Genomic DNA, 22,526 nt, shown 5'->3' on the forward strand with positions numbered 1-22,526 from the left:
GTGATCAAATAGTGACATGCCCTTGATCAAAGATACACTCTTCCCCACTTCTTGTCCTGGTTTAATGGGGGGATACTTTCCTCTCTGTGAAGGCGAAGTACTGCTGTGCACTTGTCTATTCATTGCTGTTTCAATTCCCTTTGAAAGAGATGTTGTTGAAACAACTCCTTGTCTGACAAATTAAAACCAATGTACAGACCAAAGAGGCATTGGAACTTGAATAGGGGATGTGTTCCCTCCCAAAAAAGAAACATTTTGTATCAAAGGTACCCTTGAAGCTTACTTAAACCTTTTGTTTCACTACAGTAATTGTTTGGAAGGGAAACAATTTATATTCAAAGGTAATGGCAACAGTCAGGGGCAGATTGGGCATCTGGCATTTTGGGCAAATGACAAATGGGCTGGTTTATTTTTAGCCTGGTGGGCCTGTCTAAATTGTTTTTACGCGAAATGATCATTATCTGACTAATAATGGGGGTCACAAGGAAATAAAATGGGCCAATGTGGCGAATTCAAGGGAAAAAATTGTTTCCTGTGTTAGAAATGTCAGGTTTGATTTTTGGTCCCAGTCACCCCCGAGCTACAGTAGTATACTGACATTTTGTATTGTGAACATTGTAAGCATCAGCTGAGCTGTGAAAAGCAGCTTCTGTGCTCTGCTCTGCTCTGTGTGAGGCCAGGTTCAGTAGGCGAGTGAATTAGCTGCTAGGCATTGTGCTACGAAAGCGAACTCAATCTCCAGCTAAATTACTCTTAATTCAATGTGCCCTTTTCACTTGCAGAGTACCGAGACGTTTACCATTTAGCGCTGGCAGTGCTATAGATAGAAATGTGGTGTATAGGGGTTGCGACAGGGTCCAGTGTTTCCCATGTGCTGTAGTGTGGGGGAGGTAGGCTAGTCGTGGGAGGGAGGCAGAGGAAAGAGGCCCTTTCACATCTCCACGTCTTTCTGTCCCTCGTTCACTAGCTCATCCTGGCTTCACTGCTGGGAGGCTTGTCTGTGGCGTTAATGATGCTCCCCTTGTGTAATCCTCCGCTGACCAGCATGCTGTGTTCCAACATTGCGCGAGTAAGATAGGGAAGGAAAGATGGAGAGAAAGAGAACAAGAAAGATAGATAGATAGATGAAAGAGGATGACCAGGGCACTGATAGCAGGCGAGGTCCCCAGAACTAAGACAGAGAGGTGGAGAGGGAGCGTGTTTAGAGAGGTGGAGAGGGAGCTTGTTTAGAGAGGTGGAGAGGGAGCGTGTTTAGAGAGGTGGAGAGGGAGCGTGTTTAGAGAGGTGGAGAGGAAGCGTGTTTAGAGAGGTGGAGAGGGAGCGTGTTTAGAGAGGTGGAGAGGGAGCGTGTTAAGAGAGGTGGAGAGGGAGCGTGTTAAGAGAGGTGCAGAGGGAGCGTGTTTAGAGAGGTGGAGAGGGAGCGTGTTAAGAGAGGTGGAGAGGGAGCGTGTGTTGAGAGGTGGAGAGGGAGCGTGTGTTGAGAGGTGGAGAGGGAGCGTGTTTAGAGAGGTGGAGAGGGAGCGTGTTTAGAGAGGTGGAGAGGGAGCGTGTTTAGAGAGGTGGAGAGGGAGCGTGTTTAGAGAGGTGGAGAGGGAGCGTGTTTGTATGGAGGGTGAGAGTGCCAGTGGCAGTGGAGACCGGTGTTCCATCAGATGTCTTCACTCATGTACCACACCCCATAACGTGATAGACAGCCTCAGCCTAGAGACGGACTGGGTGGATAGCTGTGAAACTATATGCCTTTCTCATACTTAGAATTTTCAAAAGTGAATCTTGTACTTGTACTTCCTACGTGAAACTTTCTTGTGGTTCACATCCATTTTTTTATCATGTCTCTTAGCTGTGAGTTGAAGCTAAAATAGATAGGTCCCTATCTCACCAGCAGGCTTTCATATTCCTCCCCCTACTACAAGACACAGGCCATCATCACTCATCTCTTCACAACACTAGCTGTCACACAGGCCGTATGTTGGAGTTATCCTGTCATGTTGCGTTCGCTGAACTTTAAGATGTCTTGACCTGCTTTACATTGCCTGAGGAGGGGGAATGAGAGCACACTGGTGTGCCAGGGCCTCTGGGAACAGGTATAAGTGCATATCTGATGTACCATCATGTTAATACTTTTATGTTTGTATTTATTTATTTATTTATTTTTCCTTCATGACATACTACCCCAGCATGCACTGATTCAATTTCCCAGCTCTCACTCAGCCCGTATGACTTAATCAGTCTGACAGACTCTGTGTGCCTAGGGAAAGTCTCTCTCTGCAGTCCCCGTTCTCCTCGACATTACGCTGCCCATGACAAACACACTCTGGCACCTTTCACAGTACAGCGTCTCCACACAGCCTCTGTGGTTCCATCACACACACATACACATGCACACACACATACACATGCACACATGTAACCAAACATCCTTCTCCCTCTGTTCCGGCCCTGCTTTCACTTAACGTGCTTATGAAAACAGCTTGCATGCACAAACTGTACAGTAGCAGTCTTTTGTGGAATGCAGCTATTCAACCATTTGTTATTGGGTGACACTCAAATCAACTTTCACTGCTGTGTCTCATTGAGCCTGACCTCTGTTACATCAGTCCTTTTCAGACTCATAATAAAAGCAGCAGGACAGAGAGCAGCGTTGGTTAACCTTGGACCAGAGCCGCACAGTCTGGTTAAGAAAGGGAACTGGGCAGAACTTCAGCGGACTGTTGCGAGCCTCCCCACAGGGTCAGTTCCTCAGCAATTTAATTCAGTAACACAACATTGCCCCGGTGGTGTCTTTAGCCCTTGCAACACTTACTGAGAAACTGCACAACACTGAAACTTTCCCTGGCCCTTTAGGAACAAACCGTTTCTGCTTCTTCATCATTTGTCTTCTTACTTTTTTTTGTCTTCCACCTGCCTGACCTGATACAACGTCACAATCCCTGCCGTTAAAAGGCTGGCTATTCTCTCTAACAGCATGGGCGCACTTTGAAAAGCAGACGACAAGGTCTCAAATTTAAATTTGACGGCTGAGGCCAATAGAGCTTATTTGAAATTCAGTTTTCTGTTAATCGGCTTCACCTGACTTGTTCTCTTGTTACACCAGCTCAGCCGTTTGACCTCTGTCTCCAGTCTGAGTTCGTCTGAAATCTCTGATACATCTTCATTCGGCTTTGCCCCAAGCCCTTTTCTTATAAAATTAGGTGACACAACACTCCCACCTGTCAGTTCATATTCTTGATATTATTGAACATCTCATGCTGTCTTAAGAAGAAAGACTCTTCTCTTCCCCTTCATCATACTCTGTTTTCTCACACAAACATCTGTCTCTCTCATATGAGCCACACACCTCTCTCTCTCTCTCTCTGAGAAGTCGAGGAGAATGGTGGGGTGTCCTATTTTGGCTCCCCCTTGACCTACCTGTCTGGCAGGGGTCTATAGGTGGGTAGATATCATGCTGATTGCACCTGACAAACTCTTCCCCAGATGTTTCTCCTTTCCTCTCCATCTCTCGACACTCCCTTCCACATGTCTAAGTATTTTAATGACATATGCTCACAGGCTTTCTCCAGCCGAGCTGTAATAGTGGAGCGTGGCTTCCTCAGAGCAACATGGTGTGCTTGTGTGTGCTAGTGTGTGTGTGTGTGTGTGTGTGTGTTGGAGGGAGGGAGGGAAGATGGAGGGATGGGGATCTGAGGTGGTGATGCTGTTAGAGAACAAGAAGTCAGAAAGGGGCATGTGACGGTCTGCGGGTGGATTCTCTTTCTTTCTCCATTTTCATTATAAATAATGATGTAAATGAAAACATATTTTCCTTTCTCAAAGTGGCAATTTGCCTTTGTAACGACCAAGTCTGAGCCTGCATCTTTTTCATCCTCTCTCCTCCTTCTTTCCTCTCATTCCTGGGTTGATAATTTCCACTTTATTTCCATTAGGCTGTTTGTTCACAGCGGTCTGTCCCTGTAATTGATTAGAGCTGTCGGTCTAACTGTTGCGGCAAGCCATCTCAGCCAGGCAAACAGCCCCCACATCCAACCCCCTCCACCCTCCTTCCTCTTCCATTGAAAGTTGCCTTACTTTTAGAGATGGGGGGGGGGGGGGTATTACAATGGTGACATACAGCCCCCTCCCAGCAGCGATAGAGTTGTGACATGTTGGAGACATGCAGCCCTCAACCCATGGGAGCCCAGGTTGAAATCTGGTTCATGTCTCGGTGAGGGCCACCACAGCTCCCGCTCCATCATTAATGCAGAGATAACAGATTCTTGAAGCAACAGCCCACTCTCTCGCTCTTTCTCTGTGTATGCGTGCTTGTGTGTGTGTACGGGGAAAAATATTACGTGTAACCATCTCTAAACCTTGTTGACACACTAGACCCAAGAAATCCAGGATGTGAAACACACAATGGCCCCTTTGGTTTAACACCCTCCTCATTTCATAACAATACAGAGACAGATCAAGTGTATACTCGCTCTATGTCTCTGATACCCTTTGCCTGTTACCTGCTGTGGCTGATGAAATCAGAGCATCAGTTGCATGTTCCAATTCATCATCCCACCTCATTAACTGTGGAAAGCATCAGGGTGACTTTCCAGTTTAGTAAATGGTCAGTTCACTTTGCACCCTAATTGGGCTCGAGCCTTTTGATGGGGTTTGGTTTCTCCCTTTTTTCATCTTTCTTTGCTAGAGAGAGACGGGTCAGAATAAATGTGAGGAGAAAATATGAAGTAGATGCCATTTCCTGAGGAGGCCTTGTGTACAGGAACATAAAGAGAGACTGCAAAATCTTCCCTTTCTGATCTCCTACCCCTGGATACTGATCTCTGATCTCCTACCCCTGGATACTGATCTCTGATCTCCTACCCCTGGATACTGATCTCTGATCTCCTACCCCTGGATACTGATCTCTGATCTCCTAACCCTGGATACTGATCTCTGTCTGTGTTATTCTCTTTCTGTACCACACGTCTGCTGGTTTTAACATGAAAGACACTTGTTTGTCAGCCTTCAAAGAGCTGCCGAGGCACTGAAAGTTACTTGTATTTTCGGGTTGTTCATTCCCCATTTTCTCCCAATATGGAGGTGATCAAGAGATGCACAGCAGAGTTGAAGCAATGATGGCTGCTTTTGGGAGAATAATTACAGTTCATACTACAATGATGCCAGGGCCCACACAGGCACTGCTCATTAGTGTTGTTCTGGTACTTTGGCTCATGAAAACAAAGTATGTTTCCAGTAGGGAATTCAGTATGAATATGAACACACTATGAATACCTATGGTTCCTTACAAATAACAGAAAGGATTTGGGTTGAAACGATCCTAGGTAATAGGCTGCCATGGAAGAAAAGAGAAAATAGGGGGACAAGATCACATTTGGCAGTTAGAGAGCAGCAGTAGAGGAGGAGTGACGGCAGACTCCAAGCCATTAACTCCCCACTCTGTGTGGAACAGGCCCATCTGGAAGAGACTCTCTGGGCTGCGGGACATCCAACTTTTTCCATCATAAATCTCAACCACGGCGCTGTGTCTCCCTTAATCCAAACGAGTTCGTCAAACTAGCCCGAGTTTCTCTGGCTGCAGCCCTGAAAAGTGCCTTTTAATGAAATACTGTTAATAATTCAAGCTGGTCCCCATGAACACAAAGACCTGGAGAAGTTTAAGGACACTCGGAGGAGGTGAGTGGGGGATTTGTGACACCTCTGAACATGCCACAGTGCACTGCCATGATCAACTTTAGATGCCCTTCTGCGTTTTTTATGTCCTGCCTTGCTAGTGTCACACAGAATTGGCCTGGCGGCCTGGGGGCATGCACCACCCTGCACCATTATTCAAAAGTCATGCAAGGGTATTTCAAAACCCATCCCACTGGGCACAGATGTCAGTTCAATGTCTAGTGAAAAAAAAATCTAAATTTCTAAGATCAATTTTCTCTAATCCAATCGGTTTTCCAAGTTGATTCAAGATAATCACATATATTTTTGTTGTTGTTGTTGAAATGATGTGGAAAGTTTTTTCCAAGTCAGATTTTTTATTTTCTTACTCCTCAACTATGAGCAAAATTGTGTCCAACATCACAGAAACCCAACGTGAGAGTCACGCTGCTATGAGTCAGCTACGCAAACAATGTTTAGTAATACAATTAGCATCCAACGAAAGAGGAGAATAATCTCATTTGCTCTCAGTCACACAAAAACACACATGCACATCCCTAGCCTGGATTAGGACTGCAAGCTTCAGATACGTTTAACTTGTGACAACAACCCCCCCTTCCCTTTGAGTTTTTTTCTCTCCCTCTGCCAAGGAGGAGATAGCTTTGTTTTCCTTGGGAGGTGTTGTATTCTTATGTTATTAATCAGACCAACAATTAGATAACATAGACTTCAGAAGGGAGAGAAAATCCCCAGGAGTCATTGTGGAAAACTAGAACAGTTGGCTTACCTAAATACCTCCAAACGTTACCTTACTGTTCTACCGGGGAACCTAAGATGCCTCTTTCTTGTTATTATTATTATTGTTATCTTTTTCAGCTTTCTGTGAGCATCAACAGCAATCTACACCCTCCCTGAGAGTGATCCTCTCAGACACACAACTTTGTCAAACACTCATTTCAAACATAGCAACCCCCAACTAGAGCAGAAATACATACTTCCACCTTACACATATCTGAGAATAACTTCTCCATTGTAAAAGAAAATTCTCAGACTCTGGAAATGTCGGTCATATCTTAGCTAAAATAGCCTTCAAATGGCTGCAAAATACCATGATTCTATCTGTGCCCTTCTGAGCGAAGTCTACACCTGGTTTAATGATCACACCGCGGGCCAACTAGAGGTCTTGCAATTGATGGGGAATTTCAGAGGAGCTATTCCTTGCTGTTTGAATGCTAACCCTTCCTGTTCTTTCAGAAGTGCAGCTGTTGCATATCCACCAAGCTATCTGGCCCATTGTTATATCTTGTATAAGAGCTACCATCCACTCATCCGTCATTGCACTCATCCGTCTGTGGTAACATTATCACTTTAGATAAGGCTACAATAAACTGCACTCTGCTTTTAAGTTTTCTCTATCCCTCTAATCCAATCTCTGACATAGAGTCTGTTTATCATCGGCCTGCCGGAGCATCCTCTGTGTCCCTCCACTTCCCCTTACACAGGAAATAATGGACGACCCTGGTAGGGTTGGAGGGTAATAAAGGAAATTTTTAAAGATACATATATGTCTTTTTATATATATATATATATATATATATATACATTTGCAAAAAACATGTATGGGGGATTGGAAGTGATGCAGACAATTACATTGATGGAAGTTACAATCTATCTGCAATATTAAAGCTGATCTACCCCCTAAAAAAATATATAAAAAAATTTAATAAAATAATAATAATGGACGACCCTTCTCCCTGCCTACGCTTAGGTCTTCCTCCTTCAATGTTTTGTTTGGTCTCGCTCAGTGTTAGAGCCAGGCCTGTTTTGAGGCGTTATAATTAAATCAGGTTTAAGGGTAGTCTCCTTGCCCAATATTGTTAGCCAGAGTGAGCACTGCTATTTAGCATTGGGTGCTGGCCAAGGGAAAGGGGCGAACTGCGATGACTCCGGTGTGCCTCTGTGATTTGAACTAATGTCCCCTAGGGATTGAGAAATGACCACTGTCAATTCACCCGGGAGGCCTGCCAGATTGAAACCCCTGCCAACAGATTTGAAAGGATAGCAAATCATTTAACCGCCCGATCGTGAATTAACTATTTTTTTTCGCCTGGGCCTAGCAAAAAATTATCTACACAATATTAAATTGCACTTGGACTCCAGCTCCAAATACAAAAATAGAGTGGTGTGAAAAGTGCTCTTGAAGCTACAAATCCTTAAAGAAATATAAATACCAACTCCAAATAATTACAGTTTAATTTTCAATGTTTACACTTTCACAATGTTTACAATGTTTAATTTACAATGTTTACACTTACTCATTTCTGAAACCCCCTTAAAGTGGCATGGCGATAAACTAAGGACTTAGAGGAAGATGAAGAGAGACAAATCATATAAAGTATAGGATGGGGCTGAGACATAATATGTTTTGATTACTTATAGCTGATCCTGAGTCTGAAAACCAGTTATTACTGCATGTAAAAATAGACCTCTTTGTTCCATGTGGACAGGACTCAGTGAATACAAGCTAATTCTGTATTAATGTTCAGTGTGAGATGGATTCAAACTTGGATATATACTTCAGAAGATCACCCCCCAACCACAATATTCAAGCAGCAGTGTTCTACTCAGTAGCGACCACCAAAGGACATATTGTGAAAGGGAGGCATATGCATTGGCAGATTGCTCTTTGGTAACTCGAGGAAAGAACTGATGAGGACGGAGTGGGATGGTAAACAACTCCACAATGACACAGAGCCACAGGCCTTACAGTAGAGGCTTGTCTGGGGGCCAATGGGATATTTCTGTCTAAGCACCAACCAAGCGCTCCATCGTTTCCTAAGCCTGGTGTCAAACGCTCCTACATTTCCTTCAACAAACATGCTAATTAGGCTGGAAGAAAACTGGCATCATGCCACCGTTAGTTGGAGATGGTAGATGGGCGGCTCTGTCTAACTCTAATACCAGCCTTCTGATCATGACTACTGAATGGCCTCTCCCTCAATTGCCTAATTGTCTTAGTAGGACAAGCAGGTGGCTCAACCCCCCGTTTGGCAGCTAGTGAAATACTATCCACATCAACAGACTGATGAAGGGGATGCGGCCTGACACTATTAGGCTTCCTGATTGACAAAGCTTACATAGCCCCCAGATTTAAAAAGTTTAGAATGAAGAAAAAGTTCATTGAAAGCTGTTGTCTGATGTGCTTTGCTGAATAAAACATTTTTCTTGATCAGTGCTGGATTAAATAGTTGCTCAAAGAATAGAGCCTCTCTTAACAATTACTGTATGCCTGGTTCCCACAGACAATTCTGTTCCCAGCGGCCTCTAGTTTAAAAAAGTGTAATCCAGTTGAATTGACCCCGACTGAGTAGGAATGAGTTGGGCATACTCCAATGAGCCAATAGTGCCAGGGGAACATTACAGAAGGGCTCTATCTGTTAACCATATCCAGACCCCCATGTTCTATCGGAGGCCATCACCTGCTGTCAATGCTGTCCGCCGCAATGCATCACTGGGAGAAGCGAGCTATATATTGCCGCTGTTCTTTTGTTTCCAGATAGATGCATGTATGTTGTACTGGCAGGGAAGCACACACATATTTAACCACAGTTGTGTTTGCAAGGCGCTTCTTTCTTTCCTGATTCCCCATATACAAGTCAAAAGGCTCATTTGCATGTATATTGAACAAAAATATAAACGTAACATTGAACAATTTCAGCGAAGTACATCAGTCAATTGAAATGAATTACTTAGGTCCTAGTCTATGGATTTCATATGACTGGGCAGGGGCACAGCCATGGTTGGGCCTGGGAGGGCATAGGCCCACCCACTGGGGAGCCAGGCCTAGCCAATAAGAATTTGTTTTTCTCACAAAATTGCTTTTTTTGCAGACAGAAATAATTATAAGTTTCATCAGCTGTCTGGATGGCTGGTCTCAGACGATCCTGTAGGTGAAGAAGTTGGATGTGGAGGTCCTGGGCTGGTGTGGTTACACACGGTCTGCGGTTCTGAGACTGGTTCCAAATTCTCTAAATCAATGTTGGAGGTGTCTTATGGTAGAGTAATGAACATTCAATTCTCTGGCAACAGCTCTGGTGGACATTCCTGCTGTCAGCATGCCAATTGCACGCTCCATCGAAACTTGAAACATCTATGGCAATGTGTCGTGTGACAAAACTGCACATTTTAGAGTGACCTTTTATTGTCCCCAGCACAATGTGCACCTGTGTAATGATCATGCTGTTTAATCAGCTTCCTGACAAAGATAAATGCTCACTAACAGGGATGTAAACTAATTTGTGCACAAAATATGATAGAAGTAAGCTTTTAGTGCGTATGCAACATTTCTGGGATCTTTTGTTTCAGCTCATGAAACATGGGACAAAAATGTTACATGTTGCGTTTATATTTTTGTTCAGTATATATTGCCGCACAAGGCTTGCAGGCGTAATTGGCGTTGCACAACCGTACACTTGCAACTCCGACACACATACACACACATGCGCTAACAAGCATACCGATACACACAGAACAAACACATACGGCTAACTTGCAACGGCCAATTTAAAAGACATTTCCATCTCTGGTAGGTAACACTGGCATGAGAGAGGGAGAACAGAGAGAGAGAGAAATGGAAGGCGGGTGAGAGGGAGGTAGAGACAGCCGAGTTCATCCAGGTGTAATATTGGGTTGTCCCAGAAACTTCCCACAAAACACTCTGAAGCTGTTATCAGATCAGAAACCCAATTCCTCAAGTGCCTCCTGTGCCGAAACACCAAATGCATCTTCCATCCTCCCTTCAACATGGCCTGTAACAATCCTGTCAATGTATTTGCTAGGTGGCTTACTCACAAATGCTTCAGCCGCTTCCAGGATACACAACATTATATTGGCAGCAGTAGGCAGTGAATAGGATGGCATGCAATTTACCCAAGGTAATGACTCCCGATCTGCCCTGATAACAATATCGATGCGGGGAGCAGCTTTTTTCCCACTCTGGAATAGAAATGGGCAGCGAATGGAGCCGAGGCGTGAAAATACATATGTGGATTGTTATTTTGAGGCAAAATCAGGAGTTCTCAAGAATATAAAAGACAACTATAACACATTAGAACTATCATTTTTGAACTCTACAAAGTGGATTGAATGGCACCATTATGTGCCATTTATAAATCAATAGAAACAATGCTCTGAATCCTAAAATGCAGTGTATAGTGTCAAGCTAATCATATCTGCACACATTTTCGATAGAATACATCCTAAACTATATAATTGAAAGAAATGTCTCTTTACTAAAGGGGAGGAAATCAAGTTAATATCCTATTTGGGATCGGTGTCCCTATACAGGGATGGTTGTGCTAATGTGCGCTAATGTGATTAGCATGACATTGTAAGTAACAGCAAACTTTCCAGGACATAGACATGTCTTATATGGGCAGATAGCTTCAATTCTTGTTAATCTAACTGCACTGTCCAATTTACAGTAGCTATTACAGTGAAAAAATACCATGCTATTGTTTGAGGAGAGTGCACAACAACAAAACACTATCACGGCAACTGGTTTGATACATTCACCTCTGAAGGTAAATAATGTTCTTACATTCAGTAGTCTTGCTCTGATTTGTCATCCTGAGAGTCCCAGAGATAAAATGTGGAATAGTTTTGTTTGATAAAATCTATTTTTATATTCAAATGTAGGAACTGGCTTCTACAGTTTGAACCCCTGCTGTCTCTGGCTCCCCACCTACCCCGCCCGGCCATCTAGATGTGTGAAAGTTAGTGTATAAGCTAATGAACCATCATGTATGATATTCCTGGGAGTGTGTAAACTTACATTTTGTATTACCATATAATTTTGGGATGTTCTCTATAGTTATGTACTTGAAAATATATCAACTGACCAATTTTGCACATTTGTGCAGACTTGATACAAAATATTGTCCAGTATTGCAACGGATCAATCTGAAACTTTGCACACACACTGCTGCCATCTAGTGGCCAAAATCGAAAATGCCTAAACTGCAATATTATATTATGGGCTTTCTCTTGCATTTCAAATATGATGGAGAAAAAAAAATAGAAAACGCACGTTTCTTTTGTTTGTATTATCTTTTACCAGATCTAATGCGTTATTTTCTCCTACATGTCATTTTAGGTCAACATTTAAAAAAAGGGTCAGATCCTTATTAGCAACTGATTCCCAAGCTACACTCAAAGTCATAGCATTACTTCCACTATACTACCTCCTTCCCACCCCTTTTCTTCGCCCGGCATCCCTCTGCACAGGAACAAGGAGGTAGGGACTGGTAGCTACATTTTACCAGCTGTGACAGAAAAACACTGCCGGAACAGAAGCGTGGTGTACGACCCGCCTTACTCCGGCTCTGTTGACCTCCCCTGCCAAGCCGCTGCACTCGACTCCCACTGAGAGGGAATAACATCGCCTGTTGTTTCCTGTGCATTAGGCTGCAATTTAGAACCCTTTAATCCCCTCTTTAATCTGTCAAAAAAATCCTGACTGTGCTCAGAGAAGGCAGCTGCCGCCCAGTGTGCCCGTCTTCCCCCTTCTGCCATCTCCCTGTATCCTAACACTCCTTATGAAAGGCATACAGGCCAAGTAGGGTGTTGCCCTATGTCTTCAAGGAAAGAGGGGGAATAGGGGAGAGGGTGGGACAGAGAAGTGCGGGTTGGTGCTAACCCTCACTCCACAGGTGACCTCATGATAACAACAGCATCTGGTTGAATTACTTAACATTACGCCCAGCAGACACGTAATCCGGGATAATGCCCTTTTGCCAAGAGTGCTCCAATCTGGATAAATTCATCCCCTAGGAATGAGATCCAAGAGCAAAGTCTCAGAGAGGGAGAGAAGGCAGGGGTGGGGGTTGGAGTGCATATTGGAGTATGTCATTCTGAATGGTAGGTAGGTGGTCTTTGGAGTATACTGTGAACAGTAATGCCATTGGTGAATTGTAATGAACTCCAGTAAACACTGCTTACGTGGAAGTGGATCATTGCCTGGTTTGGAAGAATAGTTTCCAAACTAATCATTTTCCTTTCCTCCCTGACCGGAATCCGACTTGAAGAGATTCCGTCCATTTAATCGGATGAAGCAGTCAGATACACTAGGCAGCAGGTAGCCTAGTGGTTAGAGCGTTGGACTAATAACCATAAAGGTTGAAAGATCGAATCCCCGAGCTGACAAGGTAAAAATCTGTCATGCTGCTCCTGAACAAGGTAGTTAGCCTAGGAACAGTGAGTTGTCATTGAAATTAAGATTTGTTTCTTAACTGACTTGCGTAGTTAAATAAAGGTAATAAAAAAATATGAAGAGAAAATTACGTCTCTGAATTGATCTCTTACTTACTTTATACTTGTTTGTGTCTGCTAAAGGCCTATGATGCAAGCATGAAGATACATGATGCACTACAATTAACTACACAGACAACAGCTGATTAAAATGCAATAGCTTTAATTAAACGGTAACTCAATGATCTAATTACTCTAATCAAATTGTAACAAAAGCCATAACCTATTATCAATCATCAATGAATGTAAAAAAAACAAAAACAATGCCATTTACTCTGAAGGCAAAAACCTACTAAAAATTGTCTATTGACCCAGCATAAACCCATATAAACCCAGCATAAATCCACCTTATCTGATATTCTTGAAAATAACATTTTGTCAAATGACCCCTTTGAAGACCTATCCATTGCTAACCACTGGGACCAAGAGCCAAAGCTTTCTAGAGACAGCTTCTGATTATTTATTCATATGTTTACTACCAGAAATATCCTTTGGGAAACGTCAGGCTGGATTGGATTAGGCTTAATCTAGCATGACACGGAAATCAGCAGGGGTCATGGGCGACTGAGGTGACTTATGACGCTAGCCTCGATGGTACACAAAGCAAAAACAAGGAAACAAAGGTTGGCTTACAACGTCACACCCCAATGGAGGACATCAATATCAATCTCCTGTGGAGACGTGACCTGGCAAAGGTTAATGTCCTTACAGCATGTGCCGTCAATGAAGAGCGAGTGAAGAGTTAAGATATAGGAAGGACACATGGTATATCTTCTATCTTCTTAGCCACCATGTTTGACCACAGACAACAGGAAGGTAGACGACAGCAGGAGCTGTGTGAGAAAGTCTATATGATGAGCAAAGGAGGGAGTTTGAAAGCATATGGAAAAAAATAATTATAATTTGTTTTAGCTTGTGGTTGAAATAGCTAAATCTATTAATTACAATTGGATTATTGTGTCATAATCCATGCATTTACAAGGGGTTTAACACATGCATTATTTACAAATAACTACTTAGAATGCAGAATGATGCAATGAAATGGAGACAAAATTGGCCAATGTCATTTTGGGATGATTTGTATTGTGAAATGTGATGGGGGGGGTTCTCTTTTAAAGAAGCAAAGGGATTTATTCCAAAATCTCAAAAACCAAACATGACATTGTGTTGACATTTAATTATGAAGCTATTAGGAATTTGGTATCAAAGCTCGTGTTCAGTGAAAAGCGGGTTTAGGTTCAGAATAGGCAGACCGTCAACAGACAGCAGCAAATGAAATAGAGGCTTGTGGTGTGCTAAGACCTTCTTTCCAGGGTTAAGAAATAGCTTAGTGTCATGGCAGGGTGGTGACTTAGCACTAGGAGGTCTAGGAGTGTGCTTGTGAGCTGGGAAGGAGGGAGGAAGCCAGAAGACAGAGTGGGAGAATGAGAGAGAGAGAAATGGAGTCCATTGCTATGCTGCACTGCCCCCAGTGTGCAAATCCGAGGCCAGCAGAATGATTAGACGTGTTGCCTATAAGTACCATCCAAGGAACCACTGGACAGTTTGCTGATGGATTTAATAAGGAGGCCAGCAATCTGGGTCTAGTTTGAGAGAGAGAGTCACTCCATATACCTCTGTGTGGTTTTTCGGTTCCAGTCTGCCACAGGGACAGTCACATCCAGTACAAGACTCTATTCTTAAATAGGCTCCCTCCACAGGGACTTTCTGTACTCAGAAATTCCAGCACCATTTCCCTGACAGCAGAGATGGTGTTCAATCACACTGTACCACACAAGAGAGCCAGGGATAGAGGGGAAGAGGGAGAAAGAGAGAGGGAATGAGAGAGACAGACTACGTCTTGGGATAGGTTTTGCCTGCGTTGACTGCCTTCTTTGGGGACATTCTTTCAGGATCATCCCGGCTCACATCGTGTCCTCCTGGCTCACATCGTGTCCTCCTGGCTCACATCGGGTCCTCCTGGCTCACATCGTGTCCTCCTGGCTCACATCGTGTCCTCCTGGCTCACATCGTGTCCTCCTGGCTCACATCGTGTCCTCCTGGCTCACATCGTGTCCTCCTTGCTCACATCGTGTCCTCCCGGCTCACATCGTGTCCTCCCGGCTCACATCGTGTCCTCCCAGCTCACATCGTGTCCTCCCGGCTCACATCGTGTCCTCCCGGCTCACATCGTGTCCTCCCGGCTCACATCGTGTCCTCCTGGCTCACATTGTGTCCTCCTGGCTCACATCGTGTCCTCCTGGCTCACATCGTGTCCTCCTGGCTCACATCGTGTCCTCCTGGCTCACATCGTCAGTTGCGGACCAGGCGAGTGCCATGGATTGGGGGAAGAAAAGGTGACTTACAAACAGTACAGGCAGGATTGAGATCAGCAGAACCTCTCTCTCTCTCTCTCTTTCTCACTAGAGGATGGCTCTCTCTAGTCTTGGCCTCACAATTCCCTCCGTCCCTTCTTCATAAAATAGATCGTTTTCTCATGTTTTCTGCTGACAGTAGCTGGCGACATAAACCGAGTAACAATTTGTAAAACTAGAATTAGCAACAGGGTGACGTGTTCTCTACCAGAGATGGGCAAAAGGCAAGTAGAAGCAGGTTGTTATCTCCTGTTTACCTGCCAGGGCTTATATTATTTTATATTATGGTAATAACAAACAGCTGAATTGCAGAGCAATCTCGCTCTTGTCTGCATTATCTGAGATATATGCTGGTTGGTTTTTAGTTGTTTTTCCCAGAACTGAAAACATCACCTGTAATGAGGGAAATAAAATATCATGCCGGTAAAATACCTGGGCACACAGAGCTGATGTATGGAGATCTATGCAGCGATGTGATTGGAATGTACAATCCGTCTATATGGTATTTCAGCAGGTAGGCTATCATCATCAGGTAGTTTGTAAATTGTCAGCTTCTTAGCTTAAAGGAGAATAAATAGCTTGAGGCAGTCATTTTGAACATGCAGTGAAGGACACAAATTAGGCAGACACCTAATGTTACAGTCTAAACGTGTGCAATTTAAACTTATTTCCAGAGTACAATGATCTCAGAAAAAAAACATCTGGTCATGAAGAAATAACCATCAACTGTGGAATACAGTCTCTATAGCTACTATATACTTTCAAACTACTTCACAGCACACCAGTATGTTAGTGTCAACATCCCAGGATACACTTACACAAGCATAAAAACAGATACAACAACAGACAACCATCCTCAGATGTGATGTACAACTCCTGAACCAGCAGTACTGAGAGCAATATTAACAGCTTTAGTACCATAGTCAACGTTAAATTAGTGGGTTTTGTAAGTGCATCCGAACATATTTTTTTGCCACTTGAACATATGCATACATCATTTCTAGACATTGAAAAGGGCACAATAGAATGTTTTTGAAAGCGAAAACAAGCTTGACCTTTTCGATCATTTGAATGATTTACTTGATTTCTCTCTATGTGATCTAGAGAACAAGGGAAAATACAATTCTGGAAAACAAATGAAGCGTTGATAACGACCTCCGCTGTAAATGTTCCAACCTCAAAGCTGTCAGATTCAGTTCATTGTGACACAAACTAGGAAGACTTGGTTTCCTCTTTCTCTCGATGATTTTGAACAAAAGGTTATGCCTCTCTCTATATCTGACACGCACACACACACACACACACAAACACACACACACACTGAGAGAGCTGAGGGACAGAACCCTGCTTAGATGGCTGCCCAGCATGAGGGGTCAAACTTTGAAAATAAGCTGTGACAGCTCTGCTGACCCTGACACACTCTGGGATGAGCTCCTGCTCCCTTTGTGGGTCAGTTACCATGACCATGTAGGAGCTAACACACCAGTGGCGGTCGGTGCCGTTTAAGAAGAGGGAGGATTATTACATGTTTTTATGAGCATGGCCTTATTTCTATTACAGCATGATGGCAGTCATTCATATTCCATTCACCCAGGTCAATGTAACAACAATAGGTTTATGCTACTAGATGATACTGAAGTTTTCCCTGTACCCATCATGAGGTTGCTACAACCTAGCCTATGAATGAAAGTTTACCTACGTAGATCTTTTTGAGTAATCAAGGTGACAGACAGTCACACATTCAATACCGCCTTGCACACTCTCGCCTGCTAGGCGAGAAACGAGAATCTAGGGAGAAACAGTTGCAAATGTGATTTTCTATTGAACAAATTCAGGTATTTTTTTACCCGTTTCGTTCTGTTTGATTCCATTTAAGAAACGTTAAAAAAAAAGAAATGTCAGAATGATCACACACAGACACAGTTCACTTTCATAGCAGCGTGATCAATTTGCTTGTTGTATATATAAATCTTCTCGCAACTATCTACACGCTCTCTTCCTCTCACATTTTTCCATCGCTTGTGGACTTCAGCGCATAACACATCAGCTGTCTGTGACCAGGCAAAATAACCTTTCCAAGCCAAACCTTCATATCATGACCGCTATAACTGCTACACACAGCTACATCGTTGTCACGTCATAGTCAGTTACTAGAACTAACACGTTAGTAAACCTGCTAGCTACAGTCATGCAGTACAGCCAGAAAGCAGTTACACCGGTGGGCCCCAGTGGCAACAAATTGATAAAACCAAAAGCTTACCTTGACTTGGAAGAGTTCCAGTGTTGGATAGCCATAGGCAGCTAGCTAACATAACATCCCTCTCTGTTTGAGCCGGGTGTTCAAGTAGTCTAAACTAGCTAGCTGCATTCTCTAGGTAAGTGAAGGTGAAAGTAAAAAAATTTACAACCAAATACAGCTAGCTCTCTCTCGCGCGCTTCTCACTAATTTGAAAATAAATTAATTTGTTCAATTGTATTTCTTTAAGTCAACTACTCACCACATTTTATGCACTGCAGTGCTAGCTGTAGCTTATGCTTTCAGTTCTAGATTCATTCTCTGATATTTTGATTGGGTGGACAACATGTCACTTGATGCTGCAAGAGCTCTGATAGGTTGGAGGACGTCCTCCGGAAGCTGTCATAATTACTGTGTAAGTTTATGGAAAGGACTGAGAACCATGAGCCTCCTAGGTTTTGTCCTGAAGTTAATGTACCCAGAGGAGGACAAAAGCTATCTGTTCTTCGGCTACACCATGGTGCTACCCTACAGAGTGCTGGTGAAGCTACTGTAGACCTTCATTTCAAAACATTGTTTTAATCAATTATTTGGTGACGTGAATATATTTAATGTTTGGCTATTTGTATTTTTATGAAATTCACTGAGGAGTATGGTCCTCCCCTTCTTCCTGTGAGTAGACTCCACTGACACACATTCTCCCTACTCTTAGTGACCACAGAGGAGTAAACACACTCCCTCTACTCTCTTAGTGACCACGGAGGAACAAACACACTCCATCTACTCTCTACCTGCCCTCAGACCAGCCACATATCACCCACCCGACATAGTGAAGCTTACAGAATTCTCACAGATTACTGACAGCGAGAGTTACATTGTTTTCCAAAGACAACCACCTGCTGGCAAGTAGGGGAAACAACCAATCCATCCATCTTCATTTCTAATACACTGTCTAAGAATGAAATCACCTGCATATTTAGTCCAAGGCGATTGTGTTGGTCAGAGTGCTCTATATTCTCTGTGGTCCACTATGGTCTTGACCAATTCCTGGCACATCCCCAGCAAAGACATGGTCGCAGGTTCAAAATAATGTGAGTCACAGGGAGCGAACACTTCGCCAAGCTGGGATGTGAACACTCAGAGGAGCTTGTCTGATGAGGTTATTCAGTCTGAATCGGCACAAGCCATGATGAACTCCTGAGATAGGATAGCACCGGCTACAAATGTTAACAGCTATAAACACAAGTATTCCGTTATTATCCACCAGTTTCTTCCCCATATAGCACAGTGACATATCATTGAGGCAAAATTAGATACATCTGACAGCATCAGGTCTGACAGCTTACACCAAAGACTACTTCAGATAAAATGCTCAAGATTCACATGCAGTCACCAACGAACACAGATAATAACAGAAAGATACTACACAAATGCAGTGGATAAGAGGACCATAGCCAGTTGACTTACCATTTCCGGAGATCCACAGTAACACAACGACCCAGGGGATCATGACTGGAGAGGAAGAGGGTGAACCTCTGAAACACAGTGGACGAGTGTGTGAAATTGATGTTGGCACACACACAACAGTGCTCTTCTGTGCACTTCTGGATGAGTGCTACAGTCCCTCAATGATCTCCCTTCTTTCCTTTTTTCCTCTCTTCTTCTCCTCCTTTTCTTCTTCTCTCTCTCCTTCTCTCTATGTCACTCTTGTGGACAGTGGTCAGCTTTGCTTTGCTCTCCTGTTGATGTGTAGACTCTCTCAGTGTGAGCTCTCTCGTGTTCTCTCGCTCGTACACTCGCTCGGTCTCACTACCGTTCCAGTGTCTCTACTCGTACCCCTCCCTTCTCTCCCTCTCTCTCACGCTCTCTCTCTCTCTCTCACTCTCTCGCCCAATCACTCACCCAGTAGAGGCGCCTAGTAAGGCTCCACAATAAGACTCCTCCCTCCAGCTCCCACTCTCTTTCTCTTCTGTCTCTTTCTCTCTGCCTGCCTGGCTGTCTCAGTGCCTGTGTCGGAGCTTGTGCCGGAGCAGGTCCGGCTGGGAGAATCAGCTCGCTCAAATCTCTTTGAACAGGGACTTCCATAGGAGGGGAGGCAGGCAGAAAGGCAGCTCCTCCAATTAGAATTAAAAGAGGACCAGCTTTGGCTGCACTGGCCGTGGATAACACAGACCTCCACAAACAAAAGTGCAGCTTTCCGTCCTGGCTTCCTTCCTAACATGGGACGAGTATTCCACATAATCAGATCTGGGTTTGAATCAGTGTGTTTGCCCCATAGAGCAGTGAGGATAATGTAAACACATACATTAGAATGCAAGACTAATGTCCTATAATATTCATTCGTCTGCAATTTCCATCAGGAGTGATTTAGATTTGCAGTCCTTCATTGATTGAGCTCTAATGTAAAGGCTGTAAATCCCTCTAATGCAGTGTTTGCTAACAAGTCTGTTTCACCTTGTAAACATTAAAAGGAGCATTCTTTCTTCATCTTTTAACTTGCCTGGCTCAACCAGTTTCCTACACCCAGTATCATATTTCTAGAAATAAGCGTGCATGGATAGCGCTACAGGGTTACTTATAGCTACTAGGTCAAGGAAACCTTCTTTATATTTGTATAAATTATTCAGCCATAATAACATTGTTTTTTACTGGCCTCTTAAAAAGGAATGTATACGGAAGTGCATGTGTGGATGAGGATATGTACTGTGAGTGTATGTGCCAGTGTTTGTGTTTCTGTGTGTGTGATGCTGGGATATCATTTTGGAATTGAAATAAACGGCAAAATGAACTTATTTTTTTACAACTCTGCAGAAAGATATTAGTTCACAGAGACTGAGCACGCAAAGTGCTGAAAGCGTGAAAAGGCAGAAAAACTATAGAATTTCCACCTTCTGTGAGAGAGTTTATTTTTAATCCTCATTGTAGTTTTGAACCTTGGGTGTTTGTTAGTTCTGACAATCAATGCTTTTGTTTGGGCAGATTTCAAAATGAGAAACTCAGACAGATCACTGTTTCTACTCCAAGAAACAGAAGACAGGAATCAATATTTAACAGCAGCAGTTCTTGTAGTTCTTGCTGTTTTGTGTCCTTGACTTCCGTTGCTGCTAGTAGAAGGACACAGTACTGTGCCACAACTTCTTTTTTTTCTTTTTTTGTTGTTGTTGAATTCTACCCCTTTTTCTCCCCAATTTCATGGTATCCAATTGTTTTTTAGTAGCTACTATCTTGTCTCATCGCTACAACTCCCGTACGGGCTCGGGAGAGACGAAGGTTGAAAGTCATGTGTCCTCCGATACACAACCCAACCAAGCCGCACTGCTTTTTAACACAGCGTGCATCCAACCCGGAAGCCAGCCGCACCAATGTGTCGGAGGAAACACTGTGCACCTGGCAACCTTGGTTAGTGCGCACTGCGCCCGGCCCGCCACAGGAGTCGCTGGTGCGCGATGAGACAAGGATATCCCTACCGGCCAAACCCTCCCTAACCCGGACGACGCTATGCCAATTGTGCGTCGCCCCATGGATCTCCCGGTCGCGGCCGGTTACGACAGAGCCTGGGCGCGGACCCAGAGTCTCTGGTGGCACAGCTGGCGCTGCAGTACAGCGCCCTTAACCACTGTGCGCAACTTCAGTTCGGAAAATATATTACCTACTGTACACCATATTGTGAAACTATGCATTCCAGTTGGCTTTCAAATGAAACATTAAAGACACTTCATTCAGTGCAGTGCATTATGTCCAATGTCCTGAAATGACTTGTCTACCATGACTAATGAAGATGAGTGTGATAATAATTAAACATTCAAGAAAGCAAGCGATCGTCAGTCAATTAAAACAAAAATAGCATACAGTAGTATCAAATTTACCTTCATGTCGTGATCATTCATGTACGGATGGTAAGCAAGGCATGGGGTCTAGACTTCATATCTGTTTTATAAAGATGATTACATGAATGTGGTATTTACCCTATAATCCAATCAAAAGACCATGACAGGTGGTCTTTTCATCAGTTAGGGCTCCACACAGAAACATCACAACACATTTGGAAAGGGACATAAAAAGATTAGCATTTTGTCCAATAATAAACTGAGTATGACACAGGAAACAAAACAACAATGGAGCTTATACTGTACACTTGAAAGTGAAGCAAGGAGGCCAACAAGTCAAACCACAACCGATTAATCTGTATTGACCCAAGGTCCTGCACGATGCTGGCTGTCCTTTCCAGGTTTAATAACTTCTTCTTTTTTACCATAGATCCCACTGTCAAAAGGACATGAGGGGAAACCAGTGAAGACAGCGATGTTAATATCAACTCTTTCAGTAAATCTCCCATCATTTTAAATACAGGACATTCCTACTATACAACTGAGTACTATACAAGTTACTGCAAGGTCATTCTATCTTAACCTGGTTACTGAGATCACATTGCCCATGTAAACATCACAGTCATGCCTCAATACAAAACAACAACCCTGTATCAAAGATGCATGTCATGCTTTGACAAAGGTATGTGTGACTATATGTGTGACATTAAGAATTTACAGCACATTTTCCACAACTTGAATGTAGTGCTGAAATAACAAGCAGATAAAAGGCTGGTCTAGAATCATAGAACTGGCTGTACTTGTACTTCCTAATAACCATTCTAGCATGAAAATATGCAACAGGTTCTTACTGTTAACAGTTGGCTTTGTTTATGTATGTGACAATATGGTCCAAAAACCCAGCTTTAGAACCATTTTCATGCCTGGGAAGAATACTCCCAATAAATGAGAAAAGGTGAACATGTTTAGAAAAAAAATACACATGCATAAAAAATAGCAAAACCCAAAAGCTTTAACACTTGGATGAGGAATTGATTTCCATTTTAACCAGGTTTCAGCACCAACAACATTATGTGAGCAGCAGGCAGACTTGTTTTCTCACTTGGAGAAATGGCAATGAATCTTATTTCTGCATACTTTCTCATCCCGTAATCTTAAGGT

The 22,526-nt window shown here is 43.3% G+C and overlaps 1 protein-coding gene across 3 annotated transcripts in view; it reads right to left on the reverse strand.

Annotated features, from left to right (window-relative positions):
- LOC109905794 (kin of IRRE-like protein 3) overlaps positions 1 to 19,503 on the reverse strand; it is a 212,221-nt gene extending 192,718 nt beyond the window's left edge. For all 3 annotated transcript variants that reach the window (XM_020503398.2, XM_031791008.1, XM_031791007.1), the window contains exon 1: positions 19,006 to 19,503. In XM_020503398.2, the coding sequence (XP_020358987.1) occupies positions 19,006 to 19,048 (43 nt within the window). In that variant the 5' untranslated portion in view covers positions 19,049 to 19,503. The remainder of the gene's footprint in view (positions 1 to 19,005) is intronic.
- Positions 19,504 to 22,526: the final 3,023 nt, after the last annotated feature.

The sequence above is a fragment of the Oncorhynchus kisutch genome, linkage group LG15 (assembly GCF_002021735.2).
Source record: "Oncorhynchus kisutch isolate 150728-3 linkage group LG15, Okis_V2, whole genome shotgun sequence".
In the NCBI taxonomy this organism is placed as follows: Eukaryota; Metazoa; Chordata; class Actinopteri; order Salmoniformes; family Salmonidae; genus Oncorhynchus; species Oncorhynchus kisutch.